Raw genomic sequence first — 25260 nt, 5'->3', positions numbered from 1 at the left:
CTAATAATTAATTTTGTCAATTCAAGAGCAATAATTATTTATCTATAGATTTAGATGCATGCAATTACATTTTCAGAAGATACAAAGGTAATGATAATGAGAACTAAGGTTTTGCAATTATTATGTACTTTAGCATATATTATTTCATTTAATTTTTCTTTTTTAGGTGCAATGGACCATCAATCCCAGGTCTCCCACATGGCAGGTGAGAATTCTACCACTGAACTATGCATGCACCCTATATTCATTTAATATTAATCATCACGCCATGATGACAATACTATTCTTATCTGTACTTTCCAGCTAATGAAACAAGGTTGAGGGAATTTGCTTTAATTGTTCAAGGCCAACAAACAAAGACTGGTAGTATCCACCCTCAGTTCCAGTGTTCTCTGACACCACTCACTGACTACATCAGGGCAGGAAGACAACTGACCACTCTTGCTTCCCAGGTGGAACTCTGAGCAGGCAGAGAGAGGCCCAGGGTGTCCCCAATTTCCAGGACCCTCTCTGGTGACTCTAGGAGCCCAGACCCTACAGTTCCCGTCCAGCCTCCTCCCAAGGGAAAATTGCAGGCAATTAGCCTACTTGGTTATTTCCTTCACCAGGAGCTTAGGGACTTTATCTGACTCCTCTCTGCTTGGTAAAAGTAACCTCCTGCCTATTTCTCTGGAGCTTGAGGTTGTACATAGGCAGGTCTAGAGGTCAGGGCTTACAGAGTCTTTCATCACTCTTGTTTCTCATGCCATCAACAGAAGTGAAGGACTCTGGAGAGTGGATCAGAACGTGTTGAGTTCACCAAGGGCTGGCAAAGGTCACAGTAAGTTGAGAATTTTTCACTGGCGAGGTATATCTGTGTGATTATAGATCTGCAGATACATTTCTTGTGGGTCTACATGGTTTTTCTTGCATATGTAATATAGTTGAATGCGTATTTTATTTGTTAGTTCAGTCCCTGTGTGTGGTGAATCTCTGTGTGTGTGTGTGTGTGTATGAATAATGGTGTGTGTGATATGTAACTGACTCACAGCTTGCCTTTTCCCCTTTTAACCCAGAACACATAGCTCCAAACAGGGCTCGATTAAGGAAGGTTAGCACTTGTGCACATGATGAAGTCTCTTACTCCATATTACTAATCCCAAATATTTGGCCTGCTCTCCTTCAATAATCCCCACTTTTTCACCATTGGACGGACATCATAGCCAAGTGAATGTGGAATGTGGAGGAAGACTGAGGTGCTCCCTAAGTGGAGCACAAGTTTTCTGACTTTTCCTAAAACCAGCATAGGAGAGGAGGCTCAGAACATCTACTCAGTGATGTGGGTGCGTGAGATCTGTTCATTTATGAGATTTACTTGCATGTCTGTGAGATGTGTGTGTGTGTGTTTGTTGATTGTGTTTGTGTACTCACCATTCGTTTAATTGTAGGTAGTGACCGTGTGACTGCCTGTGAGTGAATGGGGCCCAGGTGACTCGCACACTGCCCACCTGCACCTGAGCTGTGTGGGGCCCTGGGGGGCTGGAAGGCCTCACCTGGAGGGAGGGTTTCACCAGGTGAGTTCTCTGTTGCCTTAATGTACAGGGGCACATAAGTGCAATTGGTGTATATTTTTGTATGATTTTGGTGTGATACAAAAAAACATGCGTACTTCTGTTTTTCATACATGTGCTTTATTTGTGTGTCTAGACTCAGGGAATGAGTTATCTATATGCCATATGTGATGTGTGTTTAATGTGTTTTCTGTTTGTCTTGTGACTGTACCAGTTTTAGTGTTTCTGTATGTTATATTGTTTCTTGGGTGTTGTGTGTTCAATCTTAAACATCATTTATGAGTTGGGTTTATATGATTGTGTAGGTAACTGAACCACATAATTATTATTGGTCACAGGTGGCTAGAATTCCCTAATCAGTTTGTTGTGTGTGTGTATGTAATTCATGTAGTGTTTTAGGGGTTTCTGGTTGATACCTAAAATTAAAGTATGTCCTTAACCGTCTTGCAACAATGGCCATGTGTCTTTCTATGGGCAGGCAAGTCCCCGGGTATTTCTGCCAATGGGCAGGGATCATGTTCTGATGCAAAAGAGCTCAGTGTCTGCTGTAAGTCAGTCTCGACCCAAACTTCTTTCTCATTCTTACACGTTTTTGTACTCTTAGGGAGTGACATCAGCAATCTAAGAATCTGTTTCTTTACTGGTAAAGGAAGGTCCACTATTCCTACTTTCCAATGTCTACGAGAAAATACACACATTACTCAGCACAGGGCCTGGCACATAGATGGAGGAAATTTGCATACCTTGTTCTCTATTCAGTGTTTAATGCGTTATCTGGGATAAGGTTTATATTATGTAATTATTCCTTGGATGAAGAAAAACTGTCCCCTGGTTTCCATGGAATGAAATTGTGTTGGTTGTTATGAAATTTTAATGCATCATTAGAGCCAGAATGAGAGAGACCTGATTTCATATATGATCAGTGTGAGAAATAAATGTAAGTATAGCTAAAAATCAATAATTTTATACTAAAAGGACATTACCATGATGTTACAGCCATGTTCACTATTTTTACATCCTTGACATTTCCCACTTTTCTTACTTTCCAAGAAAGAAAAGAGCAACATGAAGACGGAGAACCAGAGCAGTGTGTCTGAATTCCTCCTCCTGGGGCTCCCCATCCGGCCAGAGCAGCAGGGTGGGTTCTTCTGCCTCTTCCTGGGCATGTACCTGACCACGGTGCTGGGGAACCTGCTCATTGTTCTGCTCATCAGGCTGGACTCTCGCCTCCACACCCCCATGTACTTCTTCCTCAGCCACTTGGCCTTCACTGATGTCTCCTTTTCATCTGTCATTGTCCCAAACATGTTGATGGAAATGCTAACTAATCATAAAACCATTCCCTATGTGGGATGCATTTCCCAGATGTACTTTTATATGCTATTCGTTTGTGTTGATTGTTTTCTTCTTGCAGTGATGGCTTATGACAGGTACGTGGCCATCTGTTACCCGCTGCACTACTCCACCATCATGCGGGAGGAGCTGTGTGTCTTGTTGGTGGCTGGGTCCTGGTTGTGCTCCTATGCCCATGCCCTGCTGCACACCCTTCTCCTGGTCCACCTGTCCTTCTGTGCTGACAACACCATCCCCCACTACTTCTGTGCCCTCACAACCCTACTGAATTTGAGCTGTTCAGACACCTCCCTCAATTATCTAGTTATCTTTACTGAGGCAGGAGTGATCTTCTTGCTGTCAGTGAGTACTATTTTGGGATCTTATATCCTCATTGGGGCCACCATCTTCAGAGTCCCCTCCATCAAGAAGATCTGCAAAGCCTTGTCCACATGTGGTTCCCACCTGTCTGTGGTGTTTTTGTACTATGGGACTCTTGCCATTGTTTACTTCTTTTCTTCGTCAAGCAATTCCAAAATTGAGGATATAATTGCTTCCATTATGTACACAGTGGTGACTCCCATGCTGAACCCCTTCATCTACAGCCTGAGGAACAGAGACATGAAATCTGCTCTGGGGATACTGCGCAGAAAGGGCATTACCTTTTTCAAGTGACAGTTCACCATTCATGTTCTTAATTCTCCTATCAATGCCCTAGGTATGACTCCTTGAAAAGTTCTTTAGGTGATTTTGGTGGATTGCAAAAATACCAAAATACTTTGCACACTTTTTCTAGTGTGGAGTCTCTTTCTCCACCTCTTACATCATGGCAGGGCTGGTGAATTGCTTTGATTAATAGATTTATTGGAAGTAGTCTGGCAATTGGTCCATGCCAAGGCCTTCAATCTCTGAAGACTCTTGGACTTGGAGACCACTGTGTGAGCAAACTCAGGCTAGGATGACTGAAGATAAAAAATCAATGCAGGAGAAACAAGGTGTCCCGGAAAGCCATCAGCCAGTCCCCAGGTGATGTGGTAGGTGATTCAGCGGCATGCAACCCTTTCTTATACCAGTTGAGCTTGGCCAGACTAGAGGCACCATCCAGTGAGCCCAGCCCCAGCCCCATTGCCAACCAACAGAACTGTGATGTGAATAAATCATTGTTTAACTCACTAAATTTTGAGATTTTTTTTTATACAGGAAAATACAGTGTCTGCCCTTGTCTATGGTATACTTCAAACTGTCCTTTTCAATGTTCTCTTCCTCTCTTTGGCCCCTGCTTAAGGTTTCTTCCCTACCTATTTTTCTAGGATCCACAGATTCAGAACCTGCAGGTTCACAGAAAATCTGTGATAATCTTCATAACAATTCCCTTAACTTGGGGTGTATTCATTGTTCCTCTATTCTCACATAACCCTCAGTGCGTGGCATTGTCAGTGACCCTCATTTCTATCAATTCAATTTTGTGAACATTATTCCTAATCATGTTAGAAAAGTGCCTTATCTGTTGGAAAAATGTGAATTGTCTTCTATGACACTGAAATTCATATGTGCCTTTTTCTGAAGGAATATAGTACATCAGAAATATGCTCACCCTGCAAGAACAAAAACAATTTTAGACTATGATTAGAGGTCATTTTTTGTAAATGTTTTAACTCCTTATGTTTCAGCTACCGTAGTGAAGAGATAAGAATTCTCAAATGTAATATGATAACTGTATTGATTTAGATAAAAATTTTCACTTGAATCCTTACACTTGAGTTTGTTTCAGAATTTGGTGAATATTGTTTTAGATATATATCATAAAATTGTTAATTTTAAAGTTAATGATAGCACATGCTAACAAAAAAGTCCATGATAAATCATAAATGTATCTTTCATATTGTGAGATAGCAAAGGGATAGCGATAAGATTTTTTTGTTTCACCATGACTTTATTTTTTATTTTCTAAAATTATAGAAAGTAAATGTACTTCCAAGTTTTTAAAGTAAAGAAGTTCAGAATGCTGACCTTTTAAATGTATTTGCTAGTTAATACAGTGTGTCTAATAATTTGCTAAAATATAAATATATTGCAATGATTTAGGCTTTATTTATCTTCAGATTTGATTGTGTCTGTGAAAAGAATCCATCAGAGTGGTACAGAGCAATCAATCCCATTACTGAATTCCTAAACCAATGTAAAATGTATTTTTTTTCTCATAAGAGACTTTTTGGGGATAGACTAAAATCCCTGGTAATTCTAGACTGTGAAAATGAATTATTTTTTACTGCCCAACAGCAAAAGTGACTTCCAACTTCTTAGTTGGAAAGCCAAGTGTATATGGGTCATTTTTTTTTTTTTTGGAAATTATCTACCATTTTCCTGGATATTTCTACAAATGTACCAATCAGAAGCAAAAGTACTTTTTCATTCTAGAGCTTATATGTAGTGTGTAAAATGAAAAAAAAAGCATAAAAATTCAGTAGATATCATGATGTTTACACTTTATAAAAAAACAGCCTTATTTCACTTAACATAACGTCATCCCTGTTGCATGTATGAGAACTTCATTCCTTTTTATAACTGAATAATATGCCTTCGTATGTATATATATCACATTTTGTTTATCCATTCATCTGTTGATGGACAACTGGGTTGCTTCCACCTTTTGAAAATTTTGAATAATGCTGCTGTGAACACTATTGTACAGATTCCATGTTGAGTGAAATAAGCCAGACACAAACTGACAACATTGTATGATCTGACTTTAGGAAATACAATAAATAAATTTATAGAGAAAGAAAACTGATTACAGTTTACTAAGGGAGGGTGAGTGTGGTGTATTGAATTATGTTTCTTAACATATTAAGAAACATGTTCTTAACCTTCATCTGCATTCCTGGCTGCCCATTTGTAAGTAGGTGCCTCTGTATTATCAGTTATCATGTGGACTCGTTTGTGAATAAGATCTTTTGAACTTCTGTTGCGTGTGTGTCAAACTGAAAGAGGGTGGACTTTAGTTTGTACATCTGGATACCTTATAAAAGAGGAAATTCAGAGACCAGAATCAGAGAAAAGTTGAATTGAAGGCACCACATGTGAAAGGCACCCACGTGGTAGGAGGCAGAGACACAAAGACCAGGAATCCCAAGGATTTCCACAAGCCTGCACCAGAATGCTACAGACCTCAGGAGAAAGCAAGGATTTGGTGATGCCTTGATCTTGACCTTTTCATTTCCAAATTGTGTGAGGTAGCTAGTGACTTTGGGGTGTTTGTCATAGCAGTCCTGACATTTATGATAGGGAGAAAAAGGAACAGGGAGTCATTGCTTAATGGGTACAGTTAAGAATGGGTGATGAAAAACATTAGGCAATGCATGTTCGTGATGGTAGCACAATACAGTGAATATAATTAATATCACTTAATTGTACACCTGAAAGTGGATAAAGTGAGAAATTTTGAGCTGAACATACGTTAGTATAAAAAAGGAAAAATTGAAAAAAATTAAAAACCAAGTTCAGTGAAGACATCAGGAATGGTGGGGATGTGTTACAACTTTAGTTGTGAAATGAGGATGGTGTCATCAAGAAGGTAATATTTGAACAAGAAATTTAAGGTGGTAAGTTAGTGAGCTGTGAGGATATTTGTAGGCAAAACATCGTAGGGAATGGAGATTATAACCTCAAAACTGCTGAAATGTGTGAGTGCCAGCTATGCTCCAGGACAGAGAGGGGCTGAGAGAGGCGAGACTGGAGTGAGGAGGTGAAAAAGCAGTTGGAGATAATTTTAGAGCTAACAGGAATGCAGGTCATGTAAGTTTTGTAATTTGATTTTTCCTGTGAATTATTTGTGAAACACTTGGAGGTTCTCCACAGATGAATGACATAACTCAGCTTTAAAAACATTTATCCTGGTTGCTGTGTTAAGAATAGACAGTTGGAAAAGGGTCATGTGGGGCAGGAGGGAGAATATCTGAGAAATTATTGCAATAGCGCAGGTAATCTATGCTGGTAGCAGCAGAGGTGGTAATGTACTTGGAAGTTAGGACTAACAAGAATGACTGAAGAATTGCAAGAGTTGAGAGAAAGATAAAAGTCAATGCTTATTTCTACATTTTGGTTTGAATAATGTAGAGTTGGGCTGAACTATAATGGCTATGAAACAAAATGTATGTGTGGGCATTGGAAAGTTATGAGATATTTAATGAAGGCTTACTAAATGCCAAATAATCTAAGTAGGTGATGTGTTTTACCTCATTTAATCCTCTCAACTACTTTTAGAGGTGGGTTTTCCATCACCCTGAGCAATTCTAAAGTAGAAAAATGATGTAATCATGTCTTAATCTCAACTGGAAGTGCCAAGGAAAAGACACTGGTAAACATCACAGAGACACTCTATCCAGATGATCTCTTTGGAATTCTCGGAGAATCCATCATTTTCCCTAATGCCCCACATGGCCTGCTTCAGGGAACATTATCAAGTGTGCTGGTCTGAATCTGTGGTGGACCCCAGAAAAGCCATGCCCTTTGATCCTCATTCAATATTGCTGGGTGGGAGCATTTTGATTGTTTCCATGAAGATGCGACCCACCCAGTTGTGGGTGGTAACTTTTGATTAGATGATTTCCATGGAGGTGTGTCTCCATCCACTGAAGGTGGAGTTGCTTGCTGGACTCCTTTAAAAGAGGAAACATTTTGGAGAGAGTCCCTTTTTGGTAGAGCCACGAGAAAGCCAGCAGACACTGCCATGTTTGCCACGTGCCCTTCCGGCTGAGAGAGAAACGTTGAACGTCATTGGCCTTCTTTAACCAAGGTGTCTTTCCTCGGATGCCTTAAATTGGACATTTCTATAGACTTGTTTTGATTGGGACATTTTCTCGGGCTTAGAACTGTAAACTAGCAACTTATTAAATTCCCCTCGTTAAAAACCATTCTGTTTCCGGTATATTGCATTCTGGCAGCTGGCAAACTAGAACACACAGTGACCTTTGAATACTAAGTACTTACATGATTTGTGTTAACCAGATGCTTACAGGGCTAGGATTGTTTCAGGAAGAGATTATTATTGATGCTTGTGGCCAGCCCAACATGTATCCAAAATTTGTATTTGAGCAGAAGTTTAACAATCTTTATAACCCCAGGCTTTCTGTTATTAACTAAAAATCTGCTTTGGGCCCATGATTTTATAAGTTTTTATGGTTTTGGGTAGGTTTTAATGATTTTAGGAGGTTTCTGGGCTTTAGTGGGAATTCTTGCTTTTAGGAGTTTGCAGTTTGAATGAATTCCTTTGGAGCTAGATAAGAAACTAGGGACTTCCTGTTGTTTATTAACTGTTTTAGAGCTGAACAGGAAACCAGGCACCTGTAGTTGTCCTATTCTATCCAGTGCTAGTTTCATTCAAGCATTAACTGCGTAATTCCTACCCCAGTCTAGCCCCAATTATATTGTGTTCTAGCTCCAGACTCTATAAATTTGCGTAATCTATTTCTGATCATTGGGATCATACAATATTTTTCATTTTGAATCTGTTCAACATGATTGTATTTAAAGTTCATTGACCTTATTGCCTGTATAATACTGTTCTAGTTTGCTAGCTGCCAGAATGCAACACACCAGAGATGGATTGGCTTTTAATAAATGGGGATTTATTTTGTTAGTTTTTCAGAGGAAAGGCAGCTAACTTTCCACTGAGGTTCTTTCTTACGTGGGAAGGCACAGGATGGTCTCTGCTGGCCTTCTCTCCAGGCCTCTGGGTCCCAACAACTTTCCCAGGGGTGATTTCTTTCTGCACCTCCAAAGGCCTGGGTTGAGCTGCAAGTGCTGAGACCAGGTATGTTGAGCTGCTTGGGCTGTGGTATGTTGCGCTCTCTCATTTAAGCACCAGTCAGTTAAGTCAAACATCATTCATTGCAGCAGGCACGCCTCCTAGCTGACTGCAGATGTAAATCAGCAACAGATGAGGTTCACGTACCATTGGTTCATGTCCACAGCAACAGAACTAGGTGCCTTTACCTGGCCAAGTTGACAACTGAATCTAACTACCACAAATACCTTCATTTTATTATTGGTGATTATTAATACATTGTATGCAATTATGGCCTTAGGAATTCCTCTATTGAAAGGGATCTAAATGTCCTTCGGAGTCCCTCAGAAGTAGTCTACCACAATCTCCTGGGTTCCCTATTGTATGATTTAAGTTTGTAAGCCTGTGCCCTAGGCTGCTTTGATCTATTTGTTTCTTAAAAGGTTTAGCTATCCCCAAATGTTTCAGACTTCAGGGCAAGTTTTGGAGGGGTGAGCTAGAGACAAGTATATTACTTTAGTATTTCTAGCTGCCACCAATAATTGGGACAAACACACAGGCACCACAGGATGCACAGAGCAATTACTCTGCCTCCTTAGGAACAAGACCAGGAACCCACAATGAAAATGCAGGGAAGCTCCACACTGTGCTAGTGCAGGGGTGAGGTAGGGTTCAGCAAAGGTGCCAGGAGCTCCTCATGTGTATTTTTTTTAATTAAAAAATGTATATTTTTAAGTGTGTTTTCTTGATCTGACACTCATCCAGTTACTGGAAACTTTTAACTCTTTTCTGGAGTTTTGTGGAAGATTGCACTGTCATTTTTGCTAGTTGTTGAAAAATTCTATGGAGGAATGCATTCCTGGAGCACCTGATGCTACCATTTTGGTCGAATGCCTGATTGGTCTTTGAAATCACTTTACAGTATAGGAAGTATTTTCTTTATAGCCACACCTATAAGACCTAAGGGTACTAACTGTTAGACCTGGAGGACAGGACCTCTTCCCCACAGTATGTAATCTACCTCTGGCAAATATTTCAGAAAGTCTCTCTCACCCCAACTTATACCACCCAGCATCTCCTTCACCCTCTATCAGCTGCCCTCTTGTGATAACCTCCCATTACTCAGCCTCTACCCTCCAGCAGGTGCATTATTGCATAAACTCCCCTTACTCACTATCCACCCTCTGGCATTTACAAGCCTGCATACCTAAGACCACGTTCAAAATTTAAACTTTACCAGTAGAAAGCTGCTAACTTCTAACTTAGCCCCTTATTTCTGAAAAGTAGGCAATACAGACTTGCCCAACCCTTGCCCCCAACTCCCTACCCCAGGCCATAAAGACCCTACCCCCACCACCTCGGTGCAGCCATTTCTCTGTCTCTCTTGAAACACTGCCTGGCGGCTCTGTTTCTCCCTGAAATAAAGCCTTTGCCTGAACTCCTTGTCCTGCCTTGTTCCTGGTGAGTTTGGCCTTCACTAATTATACCTTAATACCAACAATGATGCTTCCTTTGCTCTTTAGGAGTATTATAAACCCTTTCTTATGTACACAATTTAATTACTTATAAAAAATTATCTGCTGTTGCTGACATGTCCCAGATACCCAAGGAAACCCAAGGGATTCCCAGCATAGGAAGGGATTCCCAGCATAAGAAACACTAGTATTATAAACAATAATTCCTTATATATCAACGAAGAACTATTTCTTGATTTACAGAATTCCACCGAAGGTGTTATTCCTCCACAATCATGCCAGTGATATCAGACAATTGGCACCTATTAGGTGCCATACAGATACATTTTTATCTATTAGTATTAAAAAATAAGTACAAAAATAAAAAAATGGAGAAAGAGATACCCTAATCAATAAATACTGATTGTGTACATTAATACCAGACAAACTATACTTCATGGATTGTAAAGAAGAACTTTTGAAAAGTTATTTTAGTGAAGGTGTGGCCACCTGAAACAGGATGGTCTTATCATATTACTGAGTCTTTTGCAAGCAGAGGAAATTAAATGATAGAGAGAGTAAGCCACGGAAGAAGCAGGAAGTAGAAAGTCAAGAGAACTTAGAAGAGAAAGGAGAGGCAACTCCATGTGAGAAAAAAGACAAGGCCGTCCAAGGATCACCAGCAGCCAGGCCCAGAGCACCACAGGCTTTTGGAAGAAATCATGGCGGGTAAGACAGTTCTACTTTGGCCTTCTCCTAGCCTTAAAGTACAGTCCCTTGTTTAAGCCCACCCATTGCATGATATTTCTTTTGGTTCCCTGGAATCTAAGACATTTCCTTACTCATTCTATGAAGCTGGCATTATCCTGATATAAAACAACAGATATACACGCTAGCCAAGAAAAGGATATATTATCCAGACTTATCTGGTCCAGGGACTCATCTGGAGGTTGTAGAACCTCCACTGGAGGCTAGAACACTTGGAGGTTGTAGGTTTCTGGAAAGTTACCCTAGTGCATGGAACCTTCGTAGAATCTTATATATTGCCCTAGGTGTTCTTTAGGATTGGCTGGAATGGTTTTGGTTGAGGAAAATGTCTTTATTTTAATGAAACATTTTTCATTTTCAATTATTGATGTTTCAGTATTTGGAATGGAAATTTTTCACCTTTTTAGAGTTCCTCTGATCTTCTCAAATCTTATTTCTGTTTTCCATTATAATAGGAATATTTTGCCAATTTTTCACAAAGCATGCTCACTGTTAGTAGAACATTAGTGGGACATATACTATTATTTCCCACTTAATTACTTAACTTAAATTCATCATTTTCAGAGTGATTATGTGTGGAATTGTTTATGTAACTAATTTGCTTTCAAGGAATCAGCCTGGCTATATGTATAAAGTAGTACAGAGACTTACACTAAAAGAGTGTCATAAATCTCTATTAACTCCCTCTTCTTTGACACAGACTACCAGATATGGAGAAGTGAAATGCCTTGTGAGCTAGGGCAGGGCCTTAGTGGTGACTCCAGTGTGCTCTCTGGATGTCAGGGTCTGGTTTCAGAGTCTCACAATTGATGAGTCCCTGCTATGTGTGCCATCGGTGGTATTGTTGAGTGGTAGGGGACAGGACAGCAGTAAAGTATGCAATGTCTTTCCTCGTGATGATTATAACTTCTTTGGCTACAGGAAAAAGAGTTGTCCCAAAAGAAGGGTAGATTATATGTATGATTTATTCTGGATGTTGTGCACTGAGGATTGGGTAAAGTAGAGTAGAGAGAACAATGAAAAGGATCCTCTAAAGATGGCAATTTATTTAGAGTCACCAAGGAGAATAACCAGCAATCGAGCCACAGTTGGCTCAAAAAATTGTGTAAAACAAGGTAGAGTAAAATTGGAATGATGGATACACTGAAATCTGAATCACATAATAGCTGGTTTACATGGACAACTTAGGCCTTTGTTAGGGATGGCATAGGTTGTTATTAAATTCCACAGATTTTAATAATGAATTAATTTAGTCATTCATTCAATATCAATAAGTATATTTGTATATATGTACTTGTACAGAATTATATTTTTGTCATATTGAAAGATGATTATAATGAGAATCAATTTTATTGTGTACTTATGTGCTTTAGTAGGCATTACCTCATTTAATTTTAATTATAACTTTATGGCTGACAATACTATTACTGCATGCACTTTTGAGTTAATGAAACAAGACTGAGAGAAGTTGCTGTCTTGCTCATGACAAATAATTAATGCTTGGCATTGTCCAGACACAATTCCAGTATTTTCTGATCCTACAGGCTACAGCAAAGTTGGATGATGCCTGAACCATTCCTGCTTTCAGTGGGAACTCGGTGCAGCCAGAGAGAAGCTCTTGTTCTCCTAATAATTGAGACAATTTCCCTCATGACTCTACTAGTCCAGTCTCTGCAGTCCCTTCCCAGGCTCCTTCCCAACTGGAGGCAATTACCATACTAGATTATTTCCATGGCCAGGAGTTTACAGACTTCTTCTGAGTCCTCTGTGATTAGTAAAAGGAAACCTACTGCTCATTATTTGGGAGCTCAAATCATACATAGAGAGATCTAGAGGTCAGGACTCAGAGTCTTTCACTTCATCTTTTGTTCCTGGTATCATCAACAGAAATAGAGGACTCTAGAAAGTGGATCAAAAGGTGTCTGAGCCAACCAAGGACTGGCACAGGTCAGAGCAAGCTGGAAATTTATCAGTGGGGGAGGTTTATCTGTGTGATTATATTATCTGAGATTATAGATTTTTGTTGGGTCTATTCTAAATTTTTTTTTGAACAAGCATCTCCAAAAAGGCCCCGATTAAGGAAGGTTACCACTTTTGCACATGACTGAAATCTCTTATTCTGTTACTGTTCCCAAACAGTTGATCTGTTCTCCTCGATAGTTCTCACTTTCTCACCAACAGACCAACAGCAAAGCCATGTAAATGAGCGTGGACTCTGGATGAAGTCCAATGTGCTCTGTAAGTGGAGCACAAGTTTTTTGACTTTTCCTATAATCAACATAAGAGAGGAAGCTTGGAATAACTACTATAGCAGTGTGGGTGCGTGAGATCTTCTGTGTGTTTATGAGATTTATTTGCATGTTTGTGAGATGTGAGCATTTGTTGATGGTGTTTGTATACTAACCATTTATTTATTTGTGGGAACTGACTGTGTGACTGTGCCTGCGAGGGAATGGGGCCCACGAGACTCACACACTGCCTGTCTGCAGCTGTGCTGTGTGGAGGCCTAAGGGTCTGGAATCCCTCATCAGATCTGAGGGTGTGTGTGCATGATCAAGTGTATCATTTGTTGCCTAAACATGAAAAGTCACGCATTTGCAATTGTTGCGTTTCTTGTATGATTTGTGTCTGATACAAATGACATTTGATTGGTTCTTGTATGCTTCCTTATGTGTGCCTAGACAATGAATATGAGTTAGGAAAATGTGATATGTGATTTGCATGTATTGCTGTTGTTTTATATATGTCTTGTGTCTGTTCCAGTATTTGTATTTGTGTGTGGTTGTGTTGTTTCTTGTGTCTGTGTGTCCAATATTTGTGTGCATTATGTATGTTCTGTGTTTACATGACTGTGGGAAGAGAGCCAAAAATTCTCTGTATTGTCCCATGTGGCTAGAATTGCCAAATCAGCAACTTATGTCTATGTGTGTGTGTGTGCGCGCGTGCGCGTGCATGCACGCGCACATTCCTGTATGTAATTTATGTATACGTTTTAGGGTTTTTAGTTGATTCTTATTAAAAAATATTTCTTTAACTATTGTTCATTAGTTGCCATATTTCTTCTATGGGCCGACAGATTCCTGTGCATTTTCACCTCTGGGCAAGGAACATATTCCCAATGTCTGCCATAAGTCATCCTTGGGCTCAATCTTCTTCCAGCCCTTACAAGTTTTATAACTTAGGCGCTCTTAGGATTTATTTCTTTAATGGTAAAATAGGGACAACTATTCCTACCTCAGAATTGCTTTCTGAGCTTTAAATCAGGAAATACAAATTACTTAGCACAGGATATGGCAAAAGAATAGGGAGTTTACATTTCTTGTTCTCTATTTAGGGCTTCCTGTATTATCTGGGATAAGGCTGTTGTTCAATAAATATTGGTTAAATAAAGAAAAACGTCTTCTGCTCTCCATGGAAGGAAATCTTGTTGGCTATTGTGAGGTTCTAATGTATCATGGAAGAGAAAATCTGAGGAACTTGTGATTCATGTATCGATAGCGTAAGAAATAAACATAAGTATAGATGAAAATCAATACATTATGCTAAAAAGGGCATATTCATTTGTTATAGATCCTTGACATTTCCCACTTTTCTTAATTCCCAAGAGAGAAAACAGCAGCATGATAACTGAGAACCAGAGCAGCATGTCTGAATTCCTCCTCCTGGGGCTCCCCATCCGACCAGAGCAGCAGGGCAGGTTCTTCTGCCTCTTCCTGGGCATGTACCTGACCACAGTGCTGGGGAACCTGCTCATTGTTCTGCTCATCAGGCTGGACTCTCACCTCCACACCCCCAGGTACTTCTTCCTCAGCTGCTTGGCCCTCACTCATGTCTCCTTTTCATCTGTCACTGTCTCAAATATGTTGATGGAAATGCAAACTAATCACAAAACCATTCCCTATGTGAGGTGCATTTCCCAGATGTACTTTTACATGCTGTTTGCTGGTGTTGACTTATTCTTGCAGTGATGGCATATGACAGGTATGCCGTCATGTGGGAGGAGCTATATGTCTTGTTAATGCCTGGGTCCTGGTTGTGTTCCTGTGCCCATGCCCTGCTGCACACCCTGCTCTTGTCCATCAGTCCTTCTGTGCTGACAACCCCATCCCCACTACTTCTGTGTTCTCACAGCCCTCCTGAGGCTGTCCTGCTCAGACACCTCCCTCAATGAGTTTGTCCTCTTCATTGAGGCAGCAGTGGTTATTCTCCTAACAATGAGTCCTATTATTGGCTCTTATAACCACATTGGGGCCACCATTCTGAGGTTGCCCTCCACCAAGAGGATCTTGTCCACCTGTAGTTGAACAAAGAGATTTGCAGAGATTCTGTACGATGGGATTGTTACCGTTACTTACTTCTTTCCTTCCTCAAACAATTTCAAAATTGAGGACATAAGAGCTTCAGTTTTGTATCTAATGATGACTCCCATGCTGAGCCCTTCATCTACAGCCAGAGGAACAGAGACATGACATCGGCTTTGGGGATACTTCTGAGAAGTGGGATTACTTTTGTCAAGTGATAGTTAATTTGTTCATCCTTTTAATTCTCCTAGTGATACCTCCAGTGATTCCTGTTTGACATATTGCATGGGTGATTATGATAGATTGCAATGATAATTACAGCATCATCAGCCTCTTCTTCATGTGTTGAGTGTATTTGGCCATGCTTTAAATCTGGGCTGGGCTGGTGAATTGTTTTAACTAATAGATTTATTGGAAGTGATAATGTAAGAGGTCCATGCCAAGGCCTTCAATATCTTTGTAGATTCTTGGACTTTGAGACTACCATGTGAAGAAGCCCATGCTAGGCCGCCTGAAGATAAAAGGCCAATGTAGGAGATACAAGTTATCTCAGGAAGCCATCAGCCAGTCCCCAGGTGATTACAGAGGCAAGTGACCCCTTCTTAGATCAGCTGAACCTGGCCATAACAGATGCACCATCCTATTGAGCCTTGTCCCAGCCCAAAAGTCCAACCAATAGCATTGTGTTTTAAATAAATGCTTTTTGTCAAATCAAAAGTTTTGAGATAGTTTGTTATACAGATAAATATCGTGTCTGCCCTCATCTCTGGTACACTCCAAACTGTCCTTTTAAAATGTTCCCTTCTTCTTTTTGGACCCTGATTAGATTTTTTTTCCTGCCTATTTTTCTAGAATCCACATAATTTAAAACCTGCAGGTTTACATATATTCTGTGATAATCTTCATAACTAAATGCCTTAGCTTTAGGTATATTCATTTTCCCCCCTTTCTCTCATAACCCTCAGTCTGTGACAGAGAATCTCATTTCTGTCAAGTCAAGTGTGAGAATGTTATACCTAATCATGTCAAAGAAGTGGCTTATCTGTTGGAATGATATGAATGACTTGCTGTGACACCTAAATACATACATACATACATTTCTATGAAGGAATATGATACATTAGAAATATATGTTCCCTCTTTAAGAAGAGAAACAATTTTACATTCAGATTAGATGTCTGAATAATATTGCATTTTGTGTAAGTTACATCTTTTTAACCCTTGAGTTACAGATACCATAAGAACCTAAAATAGCATATAACTTGTGTTGATTTACAAAAAAATGTATTTTTATTTTGATCCTTATAGTTGAGTTAATTCCAAGATGTGTTGAATACCATTTTAGATAAAAATAATAAAAACTGAGTAATTTGATGTTTAAGTATAAATCATAAGATGTACTTCATGCTATCTGTTTCTGTTTCCTAATCTGCCAAAATGCAATATATCAGAAATAGATGGACTTGTATAAAGGGATTTATTAATTTACAAGTTTGCAATTATAAGGCCTTAAACACTCCAAATCAAGGCATACAGACAAAGATACCTTGACGCTGGAGAAAAGCCAATGTCTGTCCCATGAGAAGGCATGTGGCTGGCATCTGTTGGTCCTTGTTCCTGGTTCCGCTGCTTCCAGCTTTTGATTCTAGTGACTTTTTCTCCAAGTGTCTGTGGGTCCTCAGTTAGCTTTTCTGGGGCAAAACTCTGGGTTTCATCTCTTAGCTTAGCATCTCCCAAAACCAGAGATTTCTTCTATTCAGGTTCTTGCTATTTCCTGAGTCCTTGCTTAGCACCCAGGGTACTTCTGTCTTGATCACCAAAAATCGTGTCTGTGTTGGTTCTCCAAGTATCTGAAGCATTCTCTGCTCTCTGTGATGGCTGTTTTAAAGACTCCAGTAAACTGATTAAGACTCACTTTGAATGGGTGGGGTCACATCTCCTTCTAATCAAAAGGTCACACCCACATTGTGTGGGTCACATCTCCATGGAATCAAAAGATCCCACACCACAACAGGTCTGCTACAACAAGATTGGATTAGGATTAAAAGAATGTGGCTTTTATAGGGGTACCTACCAGTTTCAAATCAGCATATTCCATCCTCTGGATCCCCAAAAGATGTGTTCATGTGATATACAAAATACATTCATTCCATCACAATATTACAAAGGTCTTACACCATTTCAGTAACCATACAAATACAACACCAACTCATCAAAGTCAGTTACTGGTATCATCTGTTCTGAGGCAAAAATTCTCTGGTTATAGACCAGAGAAAGTTAGAGCAAGTTATCTGCTTCCAGTGTACAAAGGAGGGACAGTCATGGGATAAAAATATTCCCATTGCCTTATTGAGAAATTGAAAGGAAAACAGGGGTCACCAGACCCATAGAGTTCTGAAAACCAGAAGGGCAAACTTCATTAGATTTCAATGTCTAATAGTTACTTATCCTTGGGGCTTGAGAGAGTGGTAGTCCCATTCTTTCTGTGTCGGTTTGAAACTGTTATGTACCACAGAAAAGTCATGTTTTAATCCTGATCTAATCTGGGAGGAACAGCCATTTCTTTTAATCCTGATTCAACACTGTAGGTTGGAAACTTGATTAAATTATCTCCACAGAGATGTGACTCACCCAATTGTGATTGTGACCTTTGACTAGATGGAGATGTGACTCCATCCATTTCAGGTGAGTCTTGATTAGTTTACTGGAATCCTTTAAAAGAGGAAACGTTTTGGACAGAAATGACAGAAACAACAGAGGCCTCAGAGCCAACAGAAACTTCACAGCAGAGCAGATATGTGGTGAACAGAGAACGGATGTTTGGAGATGCCTGGAACCCAGCAGGCACTTCCATGAAATTTTAAGGAAGTCAGAACCTGGAGAGAGCCAAGGGAATCCAAGAGATGAAAGCCAGCCCTGGAGAAGTAAAAGAACAGAAGCTGAAAGCAACAGATTCCAGGAACAAGGGACCAGCAGACGACAGCCATGGGACTACACAGTTGACAAAGGTGTTCCTGACCCATTGGCCTTTCTTGAGTGAAGGTAACCTCTTGTTGGTGCCTTAATTTGGATACTTTCACTTCCTTAGAACTGTAAACTTATAACTTATTAAATTTCTCTTTTTAAAAGCCATTCCAGTTTTGGTATATCACATTCTGGCCGCTCACAAACTAAGATTCCACCCTTTCCAACGACTTACACAGTGGTCCTATTCTCTCCAAAACTGGGATGAGTGTTGCAACATTGTGGGGCATGAGGGAGACCACCTTTTTCTCAGCTACTTCTTCTTGTGATGGTTAGGTTTAGGTATCATCTTGGCCTGGTGATGGTGCCCAGTTGTCTGGTCAGGCAAGCACTGGCCTAACCATTGACAACAAGGATATTTTGCCTGGTTAATAAACCAGAAGACTGGCCAGTTGATTGCATATGTGACTGATTACAGCTATGATCAACTAAGGGTTTGTCTTCTGCAATGCAAGAAATCCATCAGCTGGATCTAATCCAATAGTTGAAAACTTTTTAAGGGAGAAGAGAGAATACTCATTTCTTTTTCAGCCAGCCAGCCAGCCTCTCCTATAGAGTTCATGGAGGACATTCCCTGGAATTGCCAGCCTCGTGGCCTGCCCTGCAGGTTTTGGACTCTTGCATTCCCATGATTGTGTGAAACACTTATATGAATCTCATATTTACAGATATCTCCTGTTGGTTGTTTCTCTAGAGAATGTTAACTAATATAGCTTGGTACCTAGATTAATAAACTGAGTCTTAAAAATGGATTTTTCAATTGGTTTTGTACTCTGACGAGATTCAAAGGCGCTAATGACCCTATTTCCAATAATCAAGATGATATTAGCAGTCCTTAGCAGGATTTGGCATTACAGATATGCAAAATATCTCCATTTGATTTTGCTAATTGTATGCTTATATGAGGCAAGGCTCTGGATGAGAGTGTTTCTGACACCTTAATGGAGTCTTGTGTAGTTAAGAGGTATAATGATGTTGGCTTGTTCTTTTTAGATACGCTGGATTCAGTTGTGAGAGTAAGGGAGGCGCTGAAGGCTTAAATTTGCAACTTAGATGCTGTATGAAAGATGTAAATATTTCAATGTGTGCCCTGAAAGAAGATCTTATACCCTGTGGCTGCAGGCTTGAGATCTCTGAAAACCAGACCTAGATTTTCATCGTGTGAGTAGCAGATTTACAATGTAAAGTTAGTTCTCAACCTTGCAGGGCGTCTGCTGCGAAAGTAAAGGCATTGATTGGAAATGAATGGGATCCTGAAACTTGAGATGGGGGCATGTGGGTGGGTAATGATGACAGTGGGGACATAGAAACCCTAGATTCTGCTCAGTCTTTGCTAGATAGACCTATAATGGTCTGTTCTAAGGAAACACTTCCTCATCTCCAGCATGCTTTGAGGAAAAAGCCACCCAATATCCATCCAGCTCTGAGGAGACAGCTACTTGACCTTCACCCTGCCCAGAGGAAAGAGCTTCCTGACCTCTAGTCTGTCTTGAAGAAATGGCTTCCTGGCCTCCAATCTATCCTGATGAGTCTGCTGTCCAACCTAAATATAAAGAGATTAACCCATCAGTGCCTGCTAAATCTGTAAGCACTTCCCTTGAGGAAACAGTTCTCACTACTCTATCTGTAGTGTTTAATCCTGTTTCACTAGATGAAACTGCAAGTGGAATTCCCTGAGGTAACTGGCTTGAAAGACACCTCTGATTCTTTTCATGATCCATCCCCTCCACCCTTCTTTTTTTCAAGAACTTTAACTAGACTAAAGTCCGAATAGGTCCTAAAAAGTGAGGTAAAAAGTGTGACCAATGACTTATTTCCATCTCCAGGGCACATGCTCTAATCCTTCAGAACAGTGGGGTGGCAGTGAGGCTCTCCCAATCCCCAGAGACTGTGCTTCACCCTCTTTGAGGCCTGAGACAGTAACAGTCTACTGCCCACCCTCTGACTCAGGGCAAACCCACCCTTTTCACATGGATAAGTGGGTCTGTTCTGCTGGTCCAATATTTATTGGCTTCATACCTTAGCTTCCATGGTTCTGCCTTTGAAGTAATTTTTCCTTCAATCTGTCCCTTTTAATCCAGACTGGCAGTGGTTGCATTTATAATGATCTCACAAATAATTTGTTGGTTCAGCATGTAGCACACAGGAATCAAAGTCATCAGACAACAGGAACTTCCACAAATCCTTTCTGGGTGACCCCATCTCTAATCCTGGCTTGTCTTGACATGGTTGACTGGTTCCATGCTTGGTTAAATATTCATGTGGGACAGTATTTCCTGGGTCTCACTTTCTTGAAGCTCAGAATTTTCCAGACCATCAATTTCAGATTTTTTTGTACCCAAGAGTTCAGTTCTCAGCTTATCCCTTTCCTGTTACATTTAATATGTGCTGCAAGAAGTATCCAGGCTGCGTATTTCACATTTCATTTGGAAATTTCTCCAGCTAACTATCACTGCCCATAACTTTCAAATTCTACCTTCCATCAAACACCAGGACACAATTTGCCAAATTCTCTGTCACTTTAAAATAAGGATCACCTTTCTTCAAGTTTGCAATGACACATTCATCATTTCTGTCTAAAGTGTCATCGGAGGTATCTTTAGAGTCTGTATTTCTAACAACCGTCCCTTCAAAACATTCTGGGTCTTCTCTACCAAACATATCATGATTCTTACAGAACCTTCCAATTACCCATATAAAAAGCTGTTCCAACAAGTTTTATATTTACAAACCACAGCACTCCACTCCTGCTACCAAATCTGTTTTGATTTGCCAAAGCTGCCATATGCAATATACCAGGACTGGATTGGCATTTATAAAGGGGATTTATTTAGTTACAAGTTTACAGTTCTAATGCCTTAAATATGTCCAAGCTAAGGCCTACAGAGAAAGATACCTTGACTCTGAAGAAAGGTTGATGTCTGTCACATGGGAAGCCATGTATCTGGCATCTCCTGGTCTTTGTTAACAGACCATTGCTACCAGTTTTTTATTTCAGTGGCTTTCTCTCCAAGCATCTGTGGACCCTTGCTTAATTTCTCCAGGGCAAAATTCTGGGTTTCATCTCTTAGCTTAACATCTCCTGGAGCTGGAGATTTCTTCTCCTTAAGTTCTGGCTATTTCTGTGAGTCCTTGCTTAGCACCCAGGCTATTTCTGTCTTCATCTCCAGATGTCTGTGTCTGTGTCAGTCCACCAAATGTCTGAATTCTCTGCTCTCTGTGTTGGCTCTTTTAAGGACTGCAGTAAACTAATTAACCCCTACCTTGAATGGGCATGATCATATTTCTATCTAATCAAATGATTATACCCACATTGGGAGGGTCACATCTCTGTGGAAACAACCTAATCAAAAGACCCCACTCCATAATAGATCTGCTTCCACGAGATTGGATTAGGATTAAAAAAAAACATGGCTTTTCTGGGGTAACTAACAGTTTCAAACCAGCACACTATCTTTGGGGATAGCAATCAGAATTTTGGTTTCTCCATCATTTTCTCTTTTATTTTCTGTAGTTATAGTAAGTAAATATAATTTCAAGTGTTTAAGGTAATGGACTACAGAATTCTTACCTTTTTTTTTTTGCTAAGTAATACATTATGTCTGATGATTTGCTAGAATATAAACATATTCAAAGATTTTGGCTTTATTATTCCTTCATTGGGTTGTGCTGTGTGAAAAATCTATCAGAGGAGCAGAAAGCAGTCAAATGTATCACTAAAATCATAAACCAGTGTAAATGGTATCTTTTCTCTATGGAAGTCCTTAAGGGTACAGCATAAATTTGCCTTCTGAATCTGAAAATGGATTATGTCTTACTGCCCAAACCACAAGATGACTATACAGTGCCAAAAGTGAACCTTTTACTTATTCTTTGACAATTATTTACCATGTCTCTGGGTATTTCTAGAAATGCACAAATCCTAAGCAAAAATACCTTTCCTTTGTAGAGCTTATATTTAGTGGGGAAAAACAAAAACAAACATAATAAGTCTGTAGATATCATGGTGTTAAAGTAGTGTTAAACTGCTATAAAAGGTAGCGGGCTTATTTCACTCAAAGTGACATCACCAAAGTCCATCCCTATGATTGCATGTATGAGAACTTCATTCCTTTTTATGACAGAATAGTATATCATTGTATGTAGATATGCCAAAATTTGGTTTTCTATCCATCTACTGATGGACAATATTGTTGCTAATAAAAAATACATTCATAGAGTATGAAAGTAGATTACAGTTTACTAATCATCAGAGATGTATGAAAGATTAATTATGTCCCCAAATAAAAAGAAACCTGAAAAGAAAGCTAGCAGACATTGCCATGTGCCTTTCCAGCTGAAAGAGAAGCCATGAACATCATCTGCCTTCTTGAGTCAAAGTAACTTTCCCTGGATGCCTTAGTTTGGGCATTTTTATGGCCTTGTCTTCATTTGGACATTTTCATGGCTTAAGAACTGTATAAATCCCCTTTTGTAAAAGCAGTTCCATTTCTGGTATATGACATTCTGACAGTTTTAGTAAACTAAAAAACCCAAGGACAACACACAATGGGTGAGAGATCCCCATGAGACAGGATGGGCAGATACAAGTCCAAGAATTGCAAGGATTTTGGTAAACCTATACCAGGATGCAACAGACTTCAGGAGAAAGCCTTGATTTTGAAATTCTTACCTCCAAATCTGTGAGCCAGTAAATTCCTGTAATGAATCAACCCAGGTGTAAGAGGAATAAGGAGTTATTGTTTAATGGGTATAAAATTTCTGCAGAATAGGTATCAGAAAAGTTTAGGATATGTATGTGGGTTGATAGTACAATATTGTGAATATAATAATATCATTGAATTATATACCTAAAAGTGGATAAAATGGGGAACTTTGAGTTGTATACATTTTATTACAAGGAAAGTAAAACATTACAAATTAAAAACCCAGTTCAGAAAAGAGATCATGAGTGATAGGAATAGTTGCAATTTTAAAGTAGGGCCAGGTAGAGAGTATCAAAAAAATCTGTGGGTGAAACATTCCAGGAAGTGTAACAGGAACTCTGCTGACACCAGAGCCAATCGAAACCTGTTCCAGTTTCACAGTCATGACATGAGAAAGAGTTCAGGAACAAGAAAGAAAGTGAAAGAAAACAGCAAGTTTTATTGAAGGGAGAGTACATGCTCAAGGGATTATCATGGATGTGCTCAAGAGACAGGCACACCCCAAGTGGCTTTGATCTAGCTTGTTTTATAGGGAGGTTTTGCGGCAGTGATTGTCCATCTTGACCTTTGAACACCAGGTATCTTCTTGTTCCAGGAAGAGATTACTGTTGTTACTTGTGGAGCTCCATCATGTCCTCAAAATTTAGTTTTGGGCAGATATTTAACAATCTTTATGACATCAAGCTTTCTGTTATTAATGAACAATCCATTTCAGGCCCATGATTTTATAAGCTTTATGGCTGTGTGGATTTTGGAAACTTAGGGGAAATTTTTGTCCTAGGGAGATTGCAGCTGTGCATTAACTCCTTCAGAGCCAGATATGAACCAGGGACCACAGCCTCGATGCCTTATTCAATCCTGCCTCAGGAATGAAGATGAAACAATAAAGCTGTTCAGATCAGTGAGTCCACCTATGATCCAGGGTCAGAGGGGAGGTTAGAGTGACTGGGCAGGAGTGAGGAGGCAAAGAGGAGCTGGAAATGATTTTTGAGCTAAAGCTTTGTAATTTGAATTATTTGTGAGGTGCTTGGAAGCTTTTCTGCAGATGAACAATAAAATTCAGCCTTAAGGACTACTATTCTGGCTGCTAATGAAGGCTTAATAAATGCCGGATAACTTTTGTGATGTGTTTTACCTCATTTAATTCTCTCCACTACTTTTAGAGTTGAGTTTCCTTTAATTACACTGAATTATTATAGCATGGGAAATATTAAATAAATTGAAATTACCAAGGAAAAGACACTGCTAACATCACAGAGATACTGTACACAGATGATTTCTTTGGAATTTTCAGTGAATCCATCATTTACCGATTTAAACATTATCTGTCCATTCCTACCCCACCTGGCCCTTTTGATCCTATATTATATTTTCAAACACTATAAATTTGCATATTCTAATTATTTCATCTCATTGAGATCATACAATATTTGTCTATTTGTTTCTTGCTTATTTATTTATTTATTTGCTTGGGCAGTCACCGGGAATCAAACCCAGGTCTCAGGCATGGCAGGTGAGAACAACACCTGCTGAGCCACCGTGGCCTGCCTGTTTCTTGCTTATTCAACACATGCTGTCTTCAAATATCATCAACCTTGTAGCATGTATCAGACTTTCATTACTTTTTACAGGTGAAAAATATTCCATTTTATGCATTCATGGTCTTAGACATTTCCCATTTAAAGGGCTGTTGTGTCCCCTTATACTCTCTTTGCAATAGACTCAGACCACCTCCAGGGTACTCTATTGTATGATTAAAGATGTTTATTCCTTTGCCTCAGGCTTTGAATTAATTGTTTCTTACAATGCTTTATCTGTACCTAATTGTGTTTACCTGCAAGGCAAGTTTTGGGAGAGCAAGCTAGAAATAAATGTCCTAGTTCAGTATTTTGAGATGCCACCCAATAATTGGCTCAATCATACAGGCACCCTAGTATGCACATAGGGGTTACTCTTCTCCCTCCAGAACAAGGTCAGTAACCCACAAAGGGAGTGCAAGACAGCTCCACAGGACAGGGGCTTGTGGTAAGGTAGGGTCCAGCCAAGGTTTCAGGAGCTCCTCATACTTTTTTTTTTCAAGTTGCATTTCTTGGTTCAACAGCCATGCAGTCACTGGAAACTTTTAACTTTGTTCTGCAATTTTGAGGAAGACTGCACTGCCACCTTCTATAGTTGTTCAAACATACCTTGGGGGACTGGATCCCTGGAGCATCTTGTGCCACCATCTTGGTCAAATGCCTGATTAAGTTTTGAAACCATTTTACAGTGGAGGAAACATTTTATTTATAACCACACCTGTAGGACCCAAGGATACTAATTGTACCTTAGCACTAATAATAA

The 25260-nt window shown here is 39.7% G+C and overlaps 1 protein-coding gene and 2 long non-coding RNA genes across 4 annotated transcripts in view; all 3 read left to right on the top strand.

Annotated features, from left to right (window-relative positions):
* Positions 1-25260, top strand: part of LOC143659661 (uncharacterized) — a 224843-nt gene that overhangs the window by 183492 nt on the left and 16091 nt on the right. The window lies entirely within an intron of this gene.
* On the top strand, positions 973-15857 carry LOC143659634 (uncharacterized). The gene is made up of 4 exons (XR_013163625.1): positions 973-1322; positions 1428-1553; positions 14495-14685; positions 15654-15857. It is a non-coding gene; the product is annotated as an uncharacterized LOC143659634 (long non-coding RNA).
* On the top strand, positions 2616-3657 carry LOC143659631 (olfactory receptor 1J2-like). The gene has a single exon (XM_077132806.1). It carries the CDS (start codon positions 2616-2618, stop codon positions 3555-3557), a length of 942 nt encoding a protein of 313 aa, XP_076988921.1. The 3' UTR covers positions 3558-3657.

This window comes from Tamandua tetradactyla, chromosome 2, assembly GCF_023851605.1.
Source record: "Tamandua tetradactyla isolate mTamTet1 chromosome 2, mTamTet1.pri, whole genome shotgun sequence".
NCBI classification, from domain to species: domain Eukaryota; kingdom Metazoa; phylum Chordata; class Mammalia; order Pilosa; family Myrmecophagidae; genus Tamandua; species Tamandua tetradactyla.
The sequence above is the reverse complement of the archived record's forward strand: the minus strand, read 5'-3'. Positions and strand labels throughout refer to the sequence as shown.

Bases quoted from the DNA above. Each gene is read 5' to 3' on its own strand.
- LOC143659631 (XM_077132806.1), top strand. From the start codon at position 2,616: ATGAAGACGGAGAACCAGAGCAGTGTGTCTGAATTCCTCCTCCTGGGG.